This window comes from Excalfactoria chinensis, chromosome 24 (genome assembly GCF_039878825.1).
Source record: "Excalfactoria chinensis isolate bCotChi1 chromosome 24, bCotChi1.hap2, whole genome shotgun sequence".
Classification (NCBI taxonomy): Eukaryota; Metazoa; Chordata; class Aves; order Galliformes; family Phasianidae; genus Excalfactoria; species Excalfactoria chinensis.
The window spans coordinates 117286-134564 of NC_092848.1; the positions used below are offsets into that span (position 1 = coordinate 117286).

Genomic DNA, 17279 nt, shown 5'->3' on the forward strand with positions numbered 1-17279 from the left:
CCTCCATGTACCTCCCCAGAACTCCTGAGTTCTTCTTTATGTGCTTGTGTGTTCTGGGCAGCAGAAAGACTTGGGGAAGCCTGGTGCTGCCTCTCCTTGGGCTTCCAGCCATGTTTCCAGCAGGCAGGAGCAGGACCTGAGAAGGGACATCCTTCTTGCGGCACCAACAGCCTCCCTGACCCTGGGGACGGCACTTGGGCACCATCCCCGCACCCATAAGACAGCTGCACTCACCAATAAAACACATCTTCAGCTTTAATAAAATACCCCCCGACACACCGCTACATTTATGTGCACGTGTACACACGTACCGAGAGCTGCTTCACGCAGCAGTGAATACTGGGCAGTGGTCCCAGGGGCTGAGGAGCCTTGGGGCTGGGGGCTCCCATAAGCTGGTGTTTGTTTCCATCTCCTGCCTGTCCCCCTGCAGAGCTGCCTTGCCACAGCCTTTGAGCACCCACAACTGCACAGTGCCTCGCTCCTGCCATATCTGTCCCCTGCGCCACCGGCACCTGTGGCACGTCTGGCACTGTGAGTGCACGCTGTGCTGGAGTCAGTCCATGAAGCTGTAATGGGGAGAAACCAGCACAACCCCCACAAACCCATGGTTCCTGTCCCCAGCCCTGAGCCAGGGTGGCCGTGCTGTTACCTGCCCCTAGACGCCCTTCTTGTCCTGCGTGGCCAGAAACTGAGAGATGCAGTAGGGGATGAGGCCGACGGTGGCCAGCGGCACAGCTGCACTCTTGCAGAAGGAAAGGACATAGAAGAGCAGCTGCATGTGGGAGGGTGGCTTGAAGGCATCAAAGAGGTGCAGGACCAACAGCGAGGCGGCAGCACAGCCCAGGCGGAAGGACAGCTGGCGGCCTTGCTTCCCACGGCAGCTCTCCAGGTACATGTGGGAGCTCAGGGCCAGCCCCAGCCCAAAGAGGATGCCCAGGTTGCGAAGAAGGCTGGCGAAGGGCGTGGTGTCAATGTGGACCCACTCGGGATGGGCACACCACCTCTGTGCCTTCTCCAGCGTCCAGAGCAGTTCAACACCAAGCATTCGCAGTAGCAGGTAGAAGCCCAAGGCAAAGCTGAAGAGGAAGAAGGTGACGCCCAGGTACCTGCGGAGGCTGGCACGGTAGATGGAGTGGACGTGCTGGAAGGTTTCGGCCACGACCATGCCTGCCAGGAGAAGAGGTACAGGCAGTCAGAGTGGGATGAAGATGGCGGTGCAGACCCGACAGTCACTGCTGCACCCTTAACACTCACAAATCCCTCTTCTCGTGTCCCCCAGCCCACATCCAATGGCACACGGACAAAGGCTCCTTCTCAACAGCAACAAGTGCAGAGCCATTGTCTGCAGTTCTTGCTTGCCCCTGCTCCTTTCTCATACTCACAGTGGGAGCACAGGGGCATGCTAATTTGCGGAAGGGACAGAAACAAGGTGAGCTCACCAGATATGACCCCTGCAATGACCTGATGAGGAAAGTGGGCAGCGATGAAAATGCGGGACAGACAGACGCAGACCTGAATGGCCCAGAACCCCGTCCACAGCACGGCCCACAGGATCCTGCAAGGGACAGAGAGCTCCATCAGTGCCAGAACTGGCGCACGCTACGGACTTTGAGCGGTGCCAGAGCATTGTAGTCCCCTTCATCTCTGGGTCGGGACTTGCACACACTCACCAGTATTTCAGTGTTTTTGACTGCTCCTTGCCCATGGCGATGGAAAGAAGAGCGGTCACCATGACGTAGTACACTCCTGCTGCACCCATGGCATGGCCAGAGGGGCTCCCTGGGTGAGAAGCAGGGCTTAAGTCAGCCCCCTCAGAGCAGGTTGTCCCTGCTGCCCTCATGCTCCAGGGGCTCCGGCACTGAGCACCCACCCCTAGCCCTCAGGCAAGTGATAGTGTGGCACAGGGAGCACAGAATCATAGAACTGCAGAGGGCAGAAGGGACCTCTGGAGCTCTCCCATTTCAACCCAACCCCCCAGCAGTTTCCCCAGAGCAGGTTGCACAGGAGTGAGTCCATATGGGTTTGCGTAACTCCAGAGAAGGAGTCTCCTGCACCTCTCTGGGCAGCTGTGCCAAAGCTCCACCGCTCTCACAGCACAGAAGTTCTTCCCTGCAGTCAGATAAAACTGCCCAGTGCCCCCAGTCCTGGTGCTGGGCACCACCTACTGGATCCTGGCCTCCACCCTTCAACACTAATCAGCACTGATCAGATCCCCTCAGCCTTTTCTTCACCAAGTGAACAGCACCAGAGCATCTGCACACACCAAAGGTAAAAGTCTGCTCTGCACCAGGGCATGGCAGTGGCCCCACAGCTAATAGTGGCCAAGGTAACAGTTCTGGCTGTGCCAGCACCCCCTAACCCTAACCATAACCCCTGCCCCTGGCATAGGATCAGGGCTCCTGGGTCCCTGGACAAAGTGCTAACTGCTTGTCTCAGAGCAGGGGACCCTACCAGGGCCGGTCTCGCAGGTGAGTGGGAACTGCTGGATGGCCGGCGCGGAGGTGTTGCTGTAATAATCAGTCTCATGCACCCACCAGTATGGCCTCTCCCCAAACAGGATCCTGAAATGAAAGTAGAAAGGGGATCATGGTCATCCTGGGCACCAGAGCTGGCTGTGGTTCCAGGTGTCAAACCAGCACCCAGACAGCACCTGGTCCTGTCCCCATCCCCTAATCCTTAGCAGGAGGAGCAGGAATGCCCTGGGAGCAAGCTGATGCTCTGAGAAGAGGATATGTCTGCTCCTTCCATGCCTTTTCAGTCTATGAGCAGCCATCCAGTGGTGCCAGCGTGGGCAGAGACCACCAGTCCCCATCACATGCTTAGGGTGTAAGGTGGTACATCTGGCCGAGGCACACATCTGGCCATATCAATCCAGCTATGTTGGTACATCTGCAGCCAGCTGCAGCACAGCACTACTCACCACTTGAAGACGAGGTTGAGCCAGTCCCCGATCACGGCCACCCAGATAAGCCGGATGCCCACTGGCTCACACAGGTGGAACCAGATAGGGAAAAGAACAAAGAAAGTGTTCCTGAGGTCTGCAGCAAAGGAGATGAAGAGGAACCAGTCCTGAGAGCCCTGGAAATGCTTCTGCAGCCAGTGTGTCGCCTGGATGCCGGCATCATGCAGGAGGTTCATGGGGGCTTCCATCCTCCTCCACAGCCTCCTGCCTGGTTCAGGCTGTCCCGTGCTCAGCTGCAGTTTTATACCCCACGGGTTCGTGTTTGCTGCCGATAGGTCACTTGTCCCAGCACTGATCTTTGGACCCAAAACCACTTTTGCTGAAGGGTGCATCACTGGCAGGTAGTTACAAACATGCTTAGAACAACTTGCATAAAGGAGAAAAACAGGCTGCAGGGTGGCATAGGGCATGCCCTTTAGGAGTCTTAGTCCTTCTCTGCCCCATTACTCAGGAGGGGTTTCTGCAGCCCCTGCTCTGTCTGGCTCCTCCTCAAAACAACAACAACAACAATAACAACACATGATCTGCTCCTGAACCCCAGTGTTTCAGCAGGGGAGAGGTTTAAGTACCTGCAGTGGGATGGAGTGACATTTATCCTATCCCTCTGCCATCAGACCAAGCATTGCTGGTGCATGGAACAGGCTGTGCATAGAGCAGGGCTGCCCATTACCCTGACCCCCACTGAAACCTGTACCTGATGCTAAAGTGCCGTGCTGCAGCCTTTGCCAGGCTGACACAACCAGTGATCTCCTCAGCAAGAAGCTTTCCCAGCTGTTTCAGGAGATCCCCAGAGTAAGGCCTGGGGAGCTCTTGGCTCTCAGCAGTGTTTTCCTGAGATCTGTGGGATTTCAGGACCTGTGCAAACCAGGCAGGGGGAGTGATCCTAACTAGTACATCCCCAGGTTAATCCCTCCTGCCCTGTCAGCCCCCAGCAATGCAGATGGAGCTGAAGACATCCCTTGTCACTCAGGGTCCCTGCCTGTCAACTTTCCACCTCAGCCATGCAGATCTATTCTCTTGCTCCTCTCTGGGAGAAAATGGCGAACGGGTTAACACAGATCTTCCTACAGGATCCTGGGACACGGAGGTCAGCCTGGCAGGACAAATCTGGCTGTTCATCCCTGGCTGCTGCAGATACACACAGCACAGCAGCATGGGGCACCTGGCCAGAGCCCCAGGCACGGAGCTGCACACACAGCAGGAGCAGACAGCAGAGTGTTAATGATTAGCAGCCAGTGAAAATGTACCACTTATCTCTCACTCTGCTAGAAAGTTCAGGTCAGGAGCCTTGAACTGCTCCATGGGGCGGTTTGACGCAATGCAGAGGCTGTGTCCAGCAGCAGCAGCAGGAGGCACAGGGCAGCGTCCTCCTTCTTCCTGCCCCCTGCCTCAAGTGACCACCATGACGTCCACACCTGCAGCTGCCAGGCCAAGGAAGAGCTGTTTTTATTGGCCATCACCAGTTTCTTTAGGGCAGTGAAAATGTTTAGAGATCTACCCTGAGGTGCAGAGCAGCAGGAGGCTGGAGATAGCGTGGCAGTGCAGCAGGTCATACATCAGCATCACCGGTGCTCTGCAATCAGCTGAGTCTTGGTGTCCCAAGGAGCTGGGGCTGCTCTGATGCTCCCAGGGAAGGGGAGTGTGAACACAGGTAAACCTTGGTGCAGGCTGGCAAGGTCCAGCCCCAAAACATCTGCTCTGTGCTAGCGGGGAGAGCCTCACCTGAGGGAGAGCACAGCATCCCAGCCGGCAGTACCCAAAATGGAGCAGAAGTTTGCACAAAAACAGAATTACTCTTGTAAAACTAAATTCCTCAGCAACTCATTTCAGTGTCCTCAACTGGGAGCTTTTGGCCAGCACAAAGGAATTCAGTGGGCTTGGCTCCCACATCCAAGATGTTTTGAAACAGCAATTAATCCCTCAAAAGCTTCGCTGCAGAAAATGGGAGCAAAAGGAACCGGGGGATGGGGACAAGCAGGACAAGCACACTGCAGCCCCTTTGGAAGGAGTCACAGCAACAAAATGGGGATTGCATCTGGGAGAGGCCAGGAACTGGAATGGGAACAATGGCTCCCCTACAGCCACAGCCATGATGAGCTGGCAGCCCAGGAGCTGCATGCCCTGCAGTGACAGCAGCTGGCTCCAGGACACGGCGTCCCCATGGTTCCCAGGCCACCAGACACGGCCAAGGCACGCGCAGCGCACGCTGTCACACTTGGCTGCCCCTCAGCAGCAGGGTTTCATCCAGAAGATTCTCAGTCCATTGCAGCGCTGGGGCTGGAAACAAGGTCAGCGCTGCCTGCGTCAGCATGTGGGCAGAGTCCAGGCAGTACCTGTAAACACACACAGGAGTACATCCCCGCACAGGGAATGTTGTACCTGCTCCCCCAAGCTCCCAGGACGGATGCCCCCAGTCCAGGCCTGAGCATGTAATGCAACCAATCCCATCCCAAACCCCTTCCCCATGTTGCAGTGCCTCCATTCTGCTGCAGCCCAAGGCACCTCCAGAATATACTTGTTGCCATTAGGGCTCCTCAAGACCACCACATCACAGCCCCCGGGGAGTGCAGATCCCTTTGCAGCTCCTGGTGACACAGCAGCCAACTGCCCATGACGTGCCAGTGCTGGAGCCAAACCTCACTGAATCCTGCCATACCACAGGCCCGACCCAGCCCAATGCTTTGGCAATGAGCTTCATGCTCCTGCAGCTGGGACTGTGCAGGCACTGAAGCAAGGGTCTCCAAGCTGGGGGGTGAGAACAAGGCCCCAGGCAGCAGCCAAGGCCAGCACCAATTAATCCAGCTCGATACAGCTGTTACACATTAACTCCTTTGTTTGTCCCATATTTTGCTGCAGAAGGGTCCTGCTAGCACACAGGGTCCAAGAGTACAGCCAGTGTATGCTCACATAGCCATGCTGGGCATTGTGCCCACCACTGGACCTTTGCCCCCTCTAGCATGTGCTTGCAAACTAACACAGCCCCATAACACTACCAGCATCCAGGATCTGACCATCAAAAGCCACACTGATGAGCTCTGCAAGAGTTGGGTCAGAAAATGCACTAACGTGCTTCTTTATTGGAGCTGGCTGGGCACCAGGCTGCCACCGCCTAGCACGCTCATCCAGCACCACATCCTTATCCCCAGCACTGTTCCCAGTGCTGCCACAACAGCTGGCACCCAGCATCACCTGGCACAGCAACCACTGAGCAGCACAGCTCCAAGGGCAGCTCCAGCCTGTCCCTGGGCAGCTCCATCACCACAGAGGCACCTGACCGCCTTGGTGGGATAGAGCCTCACATCCATGACCTGAAGGAGGAAGCGAGCAGGGCAGGTCCCAGTCAGCTGGCTGCACTCCCTCCATCACTGAAGGCCTCCAGGAATGCAGCCTAGTGGCTGGACACAGGCTATCTGTGCCAGCACCTGTCCTCCTCTTTGACCCCATCAGCGCCTGCCAAGCGGGGGGCCCAGGCTGATGTTGATGAAGCCACCGTATTGGAAGGGTGACAGGCGTGGGGCACAGGTGGCTGCGGGCAGGCAGGCGAGGGGGTTGGCTCCACATGCCCCAGTCCCTTGCTCACTGCTGAAATAGATGCCGTCAGGCGAGTACAGCGAGGGGTCCTGGTCAAAGTAGTTGTAGGGCCTCAGGAAGAAGCCGACACTGTTCCCCACAGTCACTGTGTTAGGGATGTCCTCAGCATGAGGAACGTGGAGGAACCCCACAGAAATCCACGCGACCAGGTCCTGGGAGAGAGAAGGGAGACCAGAGCATCTCATCAGCTGCACCTTCCAGCCCTGTTCCCACCCACTGTGTCCATGAAGTCTTGGCCACAAGCGGTCCTATGGAGCTCACCTCGTTAGCAATGGTTTCATCGTTGATGAAGTCAGCAAAGGTGACGGTGGGAGTCCAAGGGTCGTTCTGGTTGTAGACACTGGTGCTGGTGGGTTCCTCCTCCTTCCGCCTGGTGACAGCCAGCTTATATCTGTTGGAGCAGGAGACACTGTGACACCGGGACAGGGCACAGGGTGGGTGCAACATAAGCAGCAGCTCCAGTGCTATGGAGCTTGCAGGACTTTGCTGGCCACGAGAGGCACAGCCCAATGCTTTGACTCTAGGTCTAACTTACGCAACCTCCCCCAGACACAAGCCATTAGATTTCACCCTGGTTACAAGCCAGCACTGCAGTTTTCCACAGCATTTTTCCAAAAGGCATCCTGTCCTTGCGCAGAGGAGTCAAGACCTACGGATACCAATGCAGCCCTTGGGAGAACACGTGATCGTTCTAAATTAAACTTATCTGGGGTCAGATTCCTGCCTGGGAACTACTATGAACAGATGCCATTGAGCAATTTTTCTATGGACTGTCAGAGACAAGAAGCTTGTTATTTAACCCTTCCCTGCAGTCAGGCTTGGCAGACCCTACTCTGTCAGCAGGAGGGGACCAGACTGGGGATCGGTGGCTGGGAAGCTTCTCAGCACCTGCAGGAATGGTATTTGCGAGTCCCATTGGCACGGAACACAGAGCTGCCCCATGCACTGCCTTTCTGGGCTGCTTGCAGCATGACTGCAGCCTCAGCCCCCACCTACCTGCCCCAGCTGATGGCTTTCTCCATGGGACTGCTGGTGGGCAGGTGCTCCCCAGGGAAGCTGACCACCTGCACCCGGTAGCTGCGAAGGTGTCCCCACCGATTGGGCTTGGGGCCAGTGAAGGAGAGGTAGCGGGGGAGGGAGGCGTTGAGGGGGAACGCCGCCTCGTTCTCTCTCTCCAGCTTCTCCCGGCGGAGGAACGGCTGCTGGAGGGTGTTCCCTGGGCTCCAGGGGATGTTCACCGTCTGGTACTCCATGTCATGGGACTCCAGGGAATTCAGCTGCCCTGTGAAGTTAAAGGGAGAATCCCCTTGAATTCCACACCCTGGGTACGGCTGCATCCAACTAAGAAATGCATCTGGGGAACTGCTCTGCTGCACATCCTGGGTGTGCAGGCTGCAGCTTTTGAGACACAGAGCACGTCTGTAGGCAGAGTGCTCACCCAAGGGGGGAAACGGCCTCAAGCCCTGGTGACCACACAAGATGAGACCTACCATCAATATCCAGGTCCACCTTGTAGTGAATGTGGTGCAGGTGCATCGTCCCCAGTGTGTGTGGCCCAACCTTGTTGCCATAGTTGGTGCCTTGGCCATAGAGGAAGGAGGAGCTGATGTAGCCAGTGGCATGGACCCGGACCTCCACGGCCCCATTGCTGTAGAACATGAAGTCCCAGACGTAGTCATAGTTTATGAGCGTGGAGACAGCACGGATGACCAGGGTGTTCTTCCGCAGCCCTCCATAGTACAAGGAATGCGTGTCAGAGAAGTGCCGCCGCAGAGGAAGGGAAGTGTCGTGCTCAAAAATGCAGAGCGAGTTCTGGTTGGTTCTGGGAACGTCGGACTCAGACAGGTAGTGCCGATCCACGTAGGTGGCCATGTAGGGACAGTCAACACCCCGGACGAGCTCGTAGGCAAATCTGCCGATGCCAAAGCTGCCATCGAGGTAGCGGGTGGACATACCCCCAGGACAGTTGGAGCCATACAGAGCTAAGGCTTCCTGCAGGCTCAGCTCATAGATTATCCTTTCCCCACGGAAACGGATGTCAAAGAGCCGTGGGCCAGTGTTGGGGTTCATGCCAAAGGCAATGCTCCAGCCCTGGTAGGTGACGCGGTTGTCCCTGATGCTGTAGCGGGGACCCTGGGGCTCAAACTGAAGTGGTCCTGGAGCACCAGGCGAGAGGAGGGGTCTCATGGAGCCCAGCACCGTGTCTTCTTGGGGCTTCTGAACCACAACCACCTCCAGTGACTTGGTCACAAACGCATTCTCTAGCTCAGCAGTGCTGGGGAAGTAGCGTCCATTGTAGAAGACCTGGCGCAGGTACCACTGCGAGACGTCGAGCGGCCCATGCTCCACCAGCACCTCCAGCCCCACCGGCAGGACGAAGTAACCGCTGCCATCAACAGCGTGGAAGAGGACGAACCATGTGCTGCGGTCTCCAGACTTGAGGCCGCGGGGTGCAGTGGTGACGGTGGCCAGGTCGGTTCCGTCGGATGCACAGCATGCAGCGAGGAAGCGCGGTGCCTTCCTCAGCTCCTTTTGGATGAGCTCATTGATGGCTGCGTACTCCGCACCAGTGACAGCTCTGCGGTGGTACGGCACCTTCCCCCCGTACTTCTGCACCGTGACGTCCCGGTGGTAGGTTGGTGCTGGCAGCGGGCCCACCACGTACTCGGTGACGTTGGGCTCAGCCTGGGCCCCAAAGTACAGCACGGCCAGAGCCTCACGGGGTGGGCGAGCCCCTCCAGCGTCCAGGAACCGCAGCACCTCCGCCTTGGCCGGGAGCTGCACGTCCACAGAGGCAATGCAGTTGTCGGAAGGTCTGGCACGCGCTGCATCGACCAGCGGCACCCCGAGGCTGCCCCGCAGGTACTGCACCACCTGTGCCAGCTCCTCGGGGGTCAGGTCGGCAAAGACCCGGCTGTGGCCATCGTCCGCTTCCTCCTGTGCCGAGGGCTGCTGCTGGCAGGCGCCGGGGGCCCGTGCCCGGGTCAGCAGCACACAGACGAGGGCAAAGATTGTGGCCAGGGCCAGGAGGAGCAGCACGAGCGCAGTTTTCATGTTCATGGCTGCTGCTGGCTTCAACGCTTTCAAGTCGCTGCTTCTGTCAGCTTGGATTTGGTGGGCTGGGCGTTTTTTCTCCCTTGTTTTCTGGAGAGAGGATGGCCCGGATGAGCTCATAGGGAGGGCACACAACAGTGCTGCTCTCAGACGTGCCTGGGATTTGCTGGGAACCATAAAAGGCAACTTTGCTTCGCTTCCTCCAGCAGACCACAGTTTTAAATCGACTTTCTGCTCCTGCACCCGCCCTTCCCCATTTGTCCCGCAGGCTTCGCTGCAGCACAGGGAGGACACAGCAGGACAACCAGGAGAAAGAAGTGTGCTCCTGGCACTGCCTTCTCCTCGCACCCCCTGCACTCAGCACGGTGCCCCAGGACCCCCCAAGCAGCCACTTTTGGAAGCATAAGAACAAGACAGATGGAATAGCACTGGGTGATGATTATTATTTTTAACCGACATTGGCACTACACAGCGTTTATTGCTACAAGAGAGGAAGAGCATTTTCTCCTCACTTTTACCCCTGGCATGCAGCAGTTAGCAGAGATTCTGCAGACCTCTGCTCGGCAACGTGCTTCACTCATACAGATCACTACATTATAAAAGCTACAATAAAAAGTAAAGTTGTTACACGATGGCAAACAGAGAAAACATCCCTAAAATAAATGTATATCCATGGGAGATCAGTCAGCCTCTGACCCTGCCTCCCACACCTTTAACGCCTGCTGCTGTTTTGAAATCCATCATAGGTGAATGGGGGCAGGCTTGGCAAGCAGGAGGCGGTTTGGGACAGGCAGGTGATGGGGTTAACCTCGCATGCCATGAAGTTCTGCTCACTGGTGAAAAACACACCATCGGGAGAGTAAATGGAGGGGTCCAAGTCGTAGTAGTTGTAGGGTCTCAGAAGAAAACCAACTGAATTTCCCACTGTCAAGGTGTTGGGAATATCTTCTGAGTGAGGGATATGGAGGAAACCAGCAGTTATCCAGGCCACCAGGTCCTAGGCAGGAGGAGGTACATGACTGTGGTTATTTCAGACTGGAATCTGTGCCTGAGCCACAGAAGAGCAGAGGGTACCTCAGTGGGCACCAGCAGCCCACATTCCCACAGCCCAGCAACACTCCAACCCACTCTCCTCATGCTTTGCTGCTCACAGTGGATCCCATGGGCAGTGTGTGGGATGGCGTGGCCGGCACCAGCAGCCCATGGCTCCAGACCCTCCTCACCTCATTGGTGATAGTTTCATTGTTGATGAAGTCAGCAAAAGCGACAGTGGGGGTCCAAGGGTCGTTCTGGTTGTAGACACTGGTGCTGGTGGGTTCCTCCTCCTTCCGCCTGGTGACGGCCAGCTTGTACCTGGGGACAAGGACAGAGACAGGACCCTGGGGCAGGGCAGAGCTAAAGGCTGCTCCCTGGAGCCTGCAGATTACTAGGCTGGTCCTATGGAGTAAACTGCAGCCCTGGGCTGCATCCACCCCTCTCCCCTCCCTACAGGGAGCATCCCTGCAGCACCTCCTCAGCCAGTGAGGCTGGAAGCATTGCAGTGTACTCAGTGTCCCCATAAGAGCAGTCTGACCTTGCCCAGCTGATGGCCCTCTCCATGGAGCTGGCTTCAGGAATGTGATCCCCTGCAAAGCTGATGATTTGAATCCTGTAGCCGCGCTGGTGGCCCCACTTATTTTGTTGGTTGGTCGCAAAGTAGATGTATCTGGGCATGGTGGAGTGGAGCCGGAAGGCAGCCTGGTCCTCCGTGTCCAGGACCTTCTTGGTGAGCCGTGGACGCTCAATCTGCTGCTCTGGGTTCCAGGGAGCCTGTACCATCTCAAATGCCATGTCATGGGCCACCAAAGAGTTCTTCACCTCTACAAGGACAAAGCAAAGCAGCTGAGAAACTTTCCTGCAGTCAGATCCCACTCTCTCCATTGACCTTTCCTGCACTCCAGGCTCCAATCACCACCACCTGCAGGCAGGAGTTACTATTGCTCTGTGGGCCTTAATGCTCCTTGTGAGAGCACATCACCTACCCCACATGTGGGAAGAAAAACTAGCATAAGGACCACTAAGTAGAGTTTGGGGAGTCTGCGGGAGCAGGGAATTCTCTGGTTTGCTGCAACAGCTCATCAGAAACAGGCTCAGGATGTAGCTACAGAGATTTCCTTAAAGGGATGGAGGGACTGATCGGCAGATGGTCAGCCCTGCAGTGCTGCACAGCACACGGGGGAGCATGGATTTCCCCAGGGCATGAGGGGATGCCAGGAGTAGCACCAGGCATTGCAGGAGCCAGCTCACACCTCTCGTGCTGCAGACAGGGCTGTGACTGCCCCGTCTGCCTGGCCACGCTTTTGGCAACATGCACCGTGCCAGACATGGGGCCTCAAGGAAACACAGATGTTTTGCAGCTGCTACTTTTCATACTTTCCCTAGGATGAATAAAGAGCTCCCAGACAATTTCCTCTGCCTACAACTCCATTACCTGGACAGACAACTACATACATAGGAAAATAATTTTGCAATCAAAATTTGGGAAATAGAAAAAGCAGAGATCTGACAGCAACTACAAGAGACTCCAGAGACCAGAAAGCAACCCCCCTCAGAGCTGAGACATTCCCCACTATAATGGCATAAATTAAAGGGAGACAAGACCTACCTCCCACATCCAAGTCCACTTTATAATTGACAAAATGGGTGTGAATTGTACCCAATGTATGCTCCCAAACTCTATTGCCATACTGCAGACCATTCCCATGGAAAAAGGACGAGCTCGTGTACCCTGTGGCTTGGACCTTGCCTTCGATGGCCCCATTCTGGTAGAAGATGAAGTCCCAGACATAGTCGTAGTTACCCACAGTGGTGATGGACCTAAGGACCAACGCGGAGTTGACCATCCCGCCGTAGTACAACGACTGTAGGTTGGAGTAGTGGCGCCGCAGAGGGGAGCCCAGGTTCTGTTCGAAGATGCAGAGGGCCGCCGTCCTCTTGCTGGAGCTCAGGCCCTCATGCAGGGTGTGCGTGTCCACATAGGTGGCCATGTATGGGCAGTCAACCCCCCGCACCAGGGGTGAGGCGTAGCGCCCAATGCCGAAGCTGCCGTCCATGTAGCGGGTGGACATCCCCCCAGGGCAGTTGGAGCCATACACTGACAGCGCCTCCTGCACGCTCATCTCATACACAACTCTCTCCCCATTGTATCTGATGTCAAACAGGCGCATGCCTGTCGTCACACTCATTCCAAAGGCAAAGCTCCAGGCCTGGAAGATAACGAGGTTGCTCCTGATAACGTACCGCGGCCCCTGGGGCTCATACTGCAAGGGGAATGTCGCAGCCACTGGTGCTCGGGGCCTCATGGATGAGAAGTCCCCATCCCGCGGGGCTTTTCTCACCTTCTCCACACGGACACCACCCTGCACATAGATTCTCTCCAGCTCAGACATGTCTCTGTAGTACTGCCCATTGTAGAAGACCCTGCGGACTGCCCACTGTATAAGATCCAGGCTGCCGTGGTCCACCAGCACCTCCAGCCCCACTGGGTGCAGGAAGAACCCACTCACGTTCTGAAACATGACAAACCAGGTTAGCCGATCTCCAGACTGGGATCCACGGGGAGCAGCTGTCACAGCGGCCAGGCTGGCCCCGTCATACTCCATCACTTGCTCCATGAAGGACGGAGCTGCAGGGAACACTTGTTCTTTAAAAAAGTCAGCAATCTGTTTGTACTCAGCAGGTAACGCTGGTCTGCGGTGGTACGGCACCTTCCCCCCGTACTTCTGCACCGTGACGTCCCGGTGGTAGGTTGGTGCTGGCAGCGGGCCCACCACGTACTCGGTGACGTTGGGCTCAGCCTGGGCCCCAAAGTACAGCACGGCCAGAGCCTCACGGGGTGGGCGAGCCCCTCCAGCGTCCAGGAACCGCAGCACCTCCGCCTTGGCCGGGAGCTGCACGTCCACAGAGGCAATGCAGTTGTCGGAAGGTCTGGCACGCGCTGCATCGACCAGCGGCACCCCGAGGCTGCCCCGCAGGTACTGCACCACCTGTGCCAGCTCCTCGGGGGTCAGGTCGGCAAAGACCCGGCTGTGGCCATCGTCCGCTTCCTCCTGTGCCGAGGGCTGCTGCTGGCAGGCGCCGGGGGCCCGTGCCCGGGTCAGCAGCACACAGACGAGGGCAAAGATTGTGGCCAGGGCCAGGAGGAGCAGCACGAGCGCAGTTTTCATGTTCATGGCTGCTGCTGGCTTCAACGCTTTCAAGTCGCTTTCAGAGCAGGGCTTCTAACTGCTGCTTCTGCCAGTTCATGCTGCAGTGGATGGAGTAGCAGGGAAAGTACAAAAGACTGGGAGAGGCTGGGGGAGGAGATCTGAAGTTCGTGGTGACCAGAAAGAGCAGCTCTCACTCACTGCATCCTACTCTGCCTTCCTCCAAGAGCAGTTGCCCTGAGAGAACCACAGGGGATGCAGTCAGTGACTCAGACAAACTTAACATCACTGTTACTTTTTCAGTCCAGCCCAGTTTCCTGAGGCTGCCTGTAATAAGGACGATCCTGTAGTCAGCCCAAGGAGGCTGGGACCACAGTGAGGCTCTCACAGGCTGGGAATTGTCGCCACACTGTAGAATTTCACCTCTTTGCAACTTGTCAAATTTCCTTATTTATCAGGCTGCTTCCTTGCAAACACTCTCCCTGGCAGCACGATTTCAAACTTGGAGTTGCTTTTTATTTTAGTTCTTAAGATGTTCCACATGGAAACCTTTGCTGAAAACACATCCACCTGTGTAGTAGCAAAAAACTTTGGCAGGCACAGAGAGATGGAGCTCAGGACGATATACTGGCCCCAGTGCAGCATGAACAACTAGCTCTTAGTTTGCATCTCTGAGTATTCATTAACTAATTAATCCCCCATCATTCCACTGGAACAAATTCAAATAAGTTTTGCCTCTGCCTCAAATTCAAAGGTAAACCAAGCTGCAGCTTCAGAGTTCCTTCAAGGACAGCCTTTGATCTGTGGCATCCATGGAGGCAGCAGCCCCGTGCTGTCCCACTGCACAGGCTGAGCAGCCACCTCCAGTGTCTCCCAAAGGCTGTGGCAGCTCCCTCGGTCACTGCCACCCAAAGTCTCTGCTGTTCTTACAGCATCACTGGGGATCTTTGGCGAAGCAGGACGCGGGGTTCCGTGCTGCCACACAGCAGACACCGGGCACAGACAAGACACGCCGCTTCAGTTGTAGTCCCTGCCTGTCCCTGAGCTGGTGCTGAGAAACACAGGGAATCCAAGAGAACCGCAGCTGGAGGTTGAACCCAACATTTCCATTCCTGCTGCCAGCCTCACCTCACCTCACCCTGGCCTTCCCTTTTTCCTCCATCAGAGTTTCCCGGAGGCAGTCAGGCCCTACCCCAGCCTGCAGCACCATTTCTCTTCTCCCTCTGCTCCTGGTCTTGCCCCAGACTCAGCCTTTCCTGAGCCACACTTAGCAGACATCACACTGGCAGGCAGACAGCTAGATGGTTTTAGGACACCTTACATTATCTTCACCACAGTGGACAGCTCTCAATCTTCTTTAGCCTCAGCTGCAGCTGTACAGGCACAGTTGGCTTCGTGCAAGTAAGAGTCCCTTCTGCTCACTGTTTGTTGCACCAGCAAAGCCACAGCAGTCATCTCATATGGCTGCTGACCAGAAGAAGGGATCACTGGGACACAGATGCAAGTAGTGGGAAGAGGCAGGAACTATGGTAAAAGAGCTTTGTCTACACAGGCTTTAACATCTACAGGTTTCAGAGGTACCCTGCTCCCATCAGCTTTCCATTGGTCTCTAACAGCAGAATCAGATACCTGAGTGGCAAAAAGCAGCGCTGAATTCCATGTAGTACTTCAGCTATGAAGTCAACAAGGCTTTAAGGGTTACTTTGGGTTGGGTCCCAAAGAAAAGTTCCCTTTTGGTGTAAAGCCTAGAACATAGTACCCCAAGTGCTTTTGTACTGTTCAAGGTTGGGAGCAGAGTCAAGACATACCTCCTGCCTCCAGGAATTTAACTGGCTTCTGCTGCAGCACACCTCTGCAAAGCTGGGCTGAGCCTGCTGCATAAACCACGTCTACCTTCACATTTCCCTGTAGCACAAAAGGGCAGATGATTTAGTTTTGACTTTGCCTATTGGTGCTGCATTTCATGTCCCTAAAAGCCAAAGCATAAGCTACAATTAGATTGTCATTTTTCTAAGCAGCAGTAGTTTAAGAGAACTGGATAAACTTCACAGGCCTTAAACTGCCCCACAAATGACCATTCAACCCTGCAGCCTGTCTGTCAGATGTCTGAAAATAAAGTGTGGGAACACTTCTGTGCACGTTGGGTATTTACAATGCAACAAAAGAACAGAAGCCCCGACTGTAATGATGTCGCCGTGATGAACAAATCCACACACCCTGGGTCTGCAGAGCACAGCTGGCTCTAATGGAGCTCTGTGCTGCCTCTGTCCTGCAACAAGGTGCATGCCATGGATGTCATGTTTAATCTCACATTATTTAATGATACCCATTTCTGCTGTATTTTTCAAGCTGAAGACTTCCACAACAAATACAAGGACTAAATCCATTGCTATCCTGCAGCAGACATTTCAGGAAGCAGAGCAATTATTCGAACCTGAAGAGATGAGAAACCAACACCAACATGCAAGTGATAAAAAATGTTCAGGGATCCTGAAGGATAACACGTACCACATGAACAGCGTCTTCTCCAAAAGGACCCTGAAGCAACTTAAAGCTAGCCTAGAATTTTGAAGATGACACATCTCACTAATAGCAGCATGACTTGTTTATGAGCCACTCGGTACACAAAACTCTGCCCACAACTCATTTCCCCAGTCTGATTAGCCCATGACTCTTCCATACCTAACATGGAGAATTCACATCATACCAGCTTATTTTGGTTCACATGGATGCTTTTAGGCACTGCTTGTCAGTGCAACATGTCAAGTAAAGTGCCAGTTTCTCCCAAACAAAACACAGTAGCTGGGAGTTTGCTGTGCTTTGCTCACATAGAAAGGTAGAGCTGGCAAAAATAGTCCCTGGAATTTATAGAAACCAAGGCACAGACAGGCAGTCCTTTGTGCCAGTGACTGCCAAGCAGCTGGGTAAAGAGCATAAGCATGCACACACAGAATAAAACTTCTTGCCGGCTTTTCTGACATGGGTACACCTCAAGCAGACCCCAAGCTGAACCTCAAACTCTAGAAAACTCCCACTCTCTCAAGTTGTACATTCAGCTCGTGTAAAACAGACTGCTGGAAATTGCTTGACACTTACTCATGCTGGCTACGTTTCTGGCAAGTGTTTTTGTCTGCACACAACTACTGTGCTCTTATTCTTCTTTCAAAGTTCTAACCTCTGCAAACACAAGCTGGGGTGTCTCAAGAAGCTGTGAATTAGAGCCCTGAGAGCATGCTGCCACTTCACTGGGAAAGCAGAGCAGAAACCACCGTGCTGAAGGATGAGGGTCACAGACAATAAACCCTCCCCTGCTCCTGTTCATGAAACATGCTCCTCACCAACACCTGTCAGCACAGCAGTCCTGCACACTCCATCCTTCCACAGGACTGCTGGTGTAGGGCTGCTGGGGGCTCCCTTTATTGTGGCCATATCAAGGTAGACCCTTTATGCCACACGGCACTGAGCAGTGCCAACAGCAGTCTTTTCCA

The 17279-nt window shown here is 55.1% G+C and overlaps 3 protein-coding genes across 3 annotated transcripts; all 3 read right to left on the reverse strand.

The window, feature by feature from the left end:
- Window positions 1-648: 648 nt before the first annotated feature.
- On the reverse strand, window positions 649-3150 carry G6PC1 (glucose-6-phosphatase catalytic subunit 1). The gene is made up of 5 exons (XM_072356683.1): window positions 2921-3150; window positions 2452-2561; window positions 1671-1779; window positions 1440-1555; window positions 649-1167 (listed from the first exon to the last, which is right to left on the reverse strand). Exons 1-5 carry the CDS (start codon window positions 3148-3150, stop codon window positions 656-658), a joined length of 1077 nt encoding a protein of 358 aa, XP_072212784.1. The 3' UTR covers window positions 649-655.
- A 2858-nt stretch (window positions 3151-6008) lies between these two features.
- LOC140262302 (amine oxidase [copper-containing] 3-like) lies at window positions 6009-9680 on the reverse strand. The gene is made up of 4 exons (XM_072356581.1): window positions 8044-9680; window positions 7550-7835; window positions 6815-6944; window positions 6009-6705 (listed from the first exon to the last, which is right to left on the reverse strand). The coding sequence occupies exons 1-4, from the start codon at window positions 9611-9613 to the stop codon at window positions 6406-6408; spliced, it is 2286 nt and encodes a 761-aa protein (XP_072212682.1). The 5' UTR covers window positions 9614-9680; the 3' UTR covers window positions 6009-6405.
- A 1193-nt stretch (window positions 9681-10873) lies between these two features.
- Window positions 10874-14239, reverse strand: LOC140262332 (amine oxidase [copper-containing] 3-like). The gene is made up of 2 exons (XM_072356618.1): window positions 12252-14239; window positions 10874-11466 (listed from the first exon to the last, which is right to left on the reverse strand). Exons 1-2 carry the CDS (start codon window positions 13816-13818, stop codon window positions 11093-11095), a joined length of 1941 nt encoding a protein of 646 aa, XP_072212719.1. The 5' UTR covers window positions 13819-14239; the 3' UTR covers window positions 10874-11092.
- Between the last annotated feature and the right edge of the window lie 3040 nt (window positions 14240-17279).